This window comes from Eumetopias jubatus, unplaced genomic scaffold (genome assembly GCF_037043125.1).
Source record: "Eumetopias jubatus isolate StellerSeaLion01/CBP00866 unplaced genomic scaffold, mEumJub1_p1.0 scaffold_1, whole genome shotgun sequence".
Lineage (NCBI taxonomy): Eukaryota > Metazoa > Chordata > Mammalia > Carnivora > Otariidae > Eumetopias > Eumetopias jubatus.
The window spans coordinates 102,075,475-102,078,954 of NW_028274807.1; the positions used below are offsets into that span (position 1 = coordinate 102,075,475).

Here is a 3,480-nt window from a genome sequence, read left to right on the forward strand (position 1 = left end):
CATTTCCCCTTACCCCATCCCCAACCTCTTTTAACCACCAATCTACTTTGTTTCTGTGAGTTTGGCTGTTTTAGATTCCCCATAAAGGTGAAATCACAGAATATTTGTCTTTCTGTGTCTGACTTATTTCACTTAACATAATGCCCTCCGGTTTCATCCATGTTGTCACAGATATCAGGATTTCCCTTTTGTATGGCTGAATAATATTTCATTGTGTATATGTACCACATTTTCTTTATCCATTCATCCATTAATCCATTGATGGATGCTTAGGTTGTTTCTACATTTTGACTATCGTGAATAATGTTGCAATTAATATGGAAGTGCAGATACTTCTTCAAGGTAGTGATTTCATTTGCTTTGGATATATACCCAGTAGTAGGATTGCTGGATCATATGGTAGTTTTATTTTTAATTTAGCTTCCCTTTTTTTCTAAAGATTTTATTTTATTTTTCTAAGTAATCTCTATACCCACTGTGTGGCTCAAACTTAAAACCCAGAGATCAAGAGTCACATGCTCCACTGACTGAGCCAGCCAGGTGCCCTTAGCTTGGATTTATTCTTGATTGTGTATAGTAAGCTCATAGAAGATAGACACCATACCTTATTTACAGAACAATATGACAAGTAACAGTACTGGCCTTGAAGTCAGACAGATGAGTTTGAATCTTGACTCTGCCACTCCTCAGTTAAAATACAAATTAGGTTTTGTGTGGTTGTTATTGTTATTACTTTGTTTAGTCTCAGTACTCTCCTCTGTAAAATTGACATAATAATGCTAATTTCTCTCAGGGCAGTTGTCAGCATTAAATGAGATGAATGAAAGCGATTACACAACACCTGGCACAGACAAGCATTCAACCAATGGTAACTGTTAACCATATGTATGTCTACTTTATATTTGAATCCCTACCATGCAGCACTCAGATCTTTGCTATAAAGATCATGGCTAGGGTGAGAGAAGGAAACCATGAGAGGAATTCAGGGGCTAGCACCCTTGAACATTTATTTTCTTCTGTGACCTTAAGATTTGGAGCCCCAGGGGCTGCTGTCAGGGCTTGACGCCTGCTTCTTCTAGCCCAAATGAGCTTTGTTAGAGGTGGGGCAGGAAGAAAGTGTCATCTGTTAGCACCAGGACCTTCCTGGGAGTTCTGAGCCTGTCAGGGGAATTCCAATTCATTCCCCAGTTCCTCCTCCCCTCCCCCACAGTGGCTCTTTAGGGTCTTCTAGTGATGGGAACTTCCAGTGACTAACCTCCACCTTCATGGGTCCCTAGGAGTTGGGAACCTTCTTAAAGACTACCTCCTTCGGGCGCCTGGGTGGCTCAGTCGTTAAGCGTCTGCCTTTAGCTAAGGTCATGATCCCAGAGTCCTGGAACCGAGTCCCACATCGGGCTCCCTGCTCAGCGGAAAGCCTGCTTCTCCCTCTTCCACTCCCCCTGCTTGTGTTCCTGCTCTCGCTGTGTCTCTCTGTCAAATAAATAAATAAAATCTTTAAAAAAAAAAAAAAAGACTACCTCCTGCATGAAGCACTTCCTGTTTTCCCAGGTCAGAAAAGAGTTGCTCCTGTTATCACACATAGTACTTATTGCCCTATTCTAGCTACTAGCTTTACGTTGCTTCCTCCTGTGAATTGCAAAGTCTCTGAGATTAAAGTCTGGCTCTGGTTCCTGTTTGATCATTGCAGTGAGCTGTTCATATATTCCTGAGTAATGACTGTTCTACCGAATTCTACATAAGCCCATCTTGGGGCTCTAACCTCAAGCTGAGCAAAACCCAGGCCTCGCCCTAAACTCTAAGGAGCTAGCTACCCTGGTCCCCAGAACTTTAAAGTATAAACTTCTTCCTATGTTTCTGGGCAATTAACAGCCTGAAGTTCTTTGTTTGACTCACTGTAGGAAGTTCCCAGCAATAGATTTCAAAGAGTTGGCCGGAATCCAGAAAAAAACTTCATTTAAGGCATGGGGATCTACAAGATGTTAACATCAAACTTTTTCCTCTCCATAATTTAAAGTTCTATTTTTTACTGGCTGTTTCATAGGAGTGTGGTAGAAATTCAATACTGTAACAGCTGGAAACCATCTGAAAGAATTCTGACCCTATTAGCAGTTTACTTAAACTTTGTTCTAGTAGTCATATAAAAACAATAAAGCAATAATTTATTTGGTCCCAAACACAATTATTCTTATTCATCCAACATGCACAAAATTGTAAGATTTTATTCTCAACTACCATTACCACATAGTTTACTAAAAATAATATTTTCTAGATATTATTCTAAGTTTTTAGCTGAATTTAGGTGAAATAACCTTTTAGGAAAAGTTTGCTAACTCGGCAACTTGCTTTTCTCACTTGGCATAGGAAAAAAATTACCTTTTCAATTTCATCAGTATGTCACTGCTTGGACCTCAGTTCTGCTTAAAGAATGCTAAAGTGTCTCCTCTTGATTTCATGTGGCTTTTCACAAATCCAGTCAATTTCCTGAACCCCTCCATCAGTCCATCCCCGGTGATGGCACAGCAGGGTTGCACATACCAGTTCCTGTCACTGCAGAGCTTCTTCACTCTGAACGTTCTGGTGATGTCTTCGGCAGTCAGAGCTCCAGGTACATCCTGTTTGTTGGCTAACAGGACAACAGGCACATTTTTAATGTGTTCATTCTTCAAAATGTGCTTCAGCTCTCTCCTGGAGTCTTCCAGTCGCTGCTTGTCCGTACTATCCACAACATACATCAGCCCATCGGTGTTCTCACAGTAATACTTCCACACGGTTCTCATTTTCTCCTGTCCTCCAACATCCCAGACCGTGAGTGAAAGACTCTTTTCCAACTCGATCATCTCCACGTTGAAACCTACTGTTGGGATGGTCGTAATACCCTTAGCAAGCTTTAATTTGTAAAGGAGGGTAGACTTCCCAGCTGAGTCAAGTCCCAAAAGAAGAATCTGGGCTTGCTTGGTCTCGCGGTTTTTAGAACTCAGTAGACCCATTTTAGGGTCTGTTTTTTTTTCCTTCCTTCAAAGACCTTTTCTTTTGGCCAGGGAGAATGTTTACTCTCCAGCTTTCACATGAAAATAATAAAAGGAAAGAAGATAGCAAATGCTTCGTGTCCTGTTTTAAGACTGGGAGCTTGTGTGCATTTACGTAGCAGCTTATCGACCTCATTATAGGCAAACGTTTTATTTGCAGTCCCGGCCAATCCTAAGGAATCTGGTGTGAGTAAGCAGCCAATGTTATAATCGCTCAAAGGGGAAATTCTTTGAGTGAGTAGGATGTAGGAGGGGCTGGCTGGGTAATGCCAGAGCTTGTTCTCTTCCAGATGTTGGAAATTTAGAGGTAACCATAGGTTAATGGGAACACGGTTCGGTAGTAGAATAAAAACTTAACAAGTGTTTTATAGAACTTCTCTAGTTATTTGAACATTTCTCTTATCCCAGTTGTAAATGAGTAACCAGGCTTCTGAAGTCATGAAGAGAGAGTTTA

At 40.9% G+C, this 3,480-nt stretch overlaps 1 protein-coding gene across 1 annotated transcript; it reads right to left on the reverse strand.

Annotated features, from left to right (window-relative positions):
- Positions 1 to 2,408: 2,408 nt before the first annotated feature.
- On the reverse strand, positions 2,409 to 2,987 carry ARL14 (ARF like GTPase 14). The gene has a single exon (XM_028103055.2). It carries the CDS (start codon positions 2,985 to 2,987, stop codon positions 2,409 to 2,411), a length of 579 nt encoding a protein of 192 aa, XP_027958856.1.
- Between the last annotated feature and the right edge of the window lie 493 nt (positions 2,988 to 3,480).

Bases quoted from the DNA above. Each gene is read 5' to 3' on its own strand.
- ARL14 (XM_028103055.2), bottom strand. From the start codon at position 2,987: ATGGGTCTACTGAGTTCTAAAAACCGCGAGACCAAGCAAGCCCAGATT.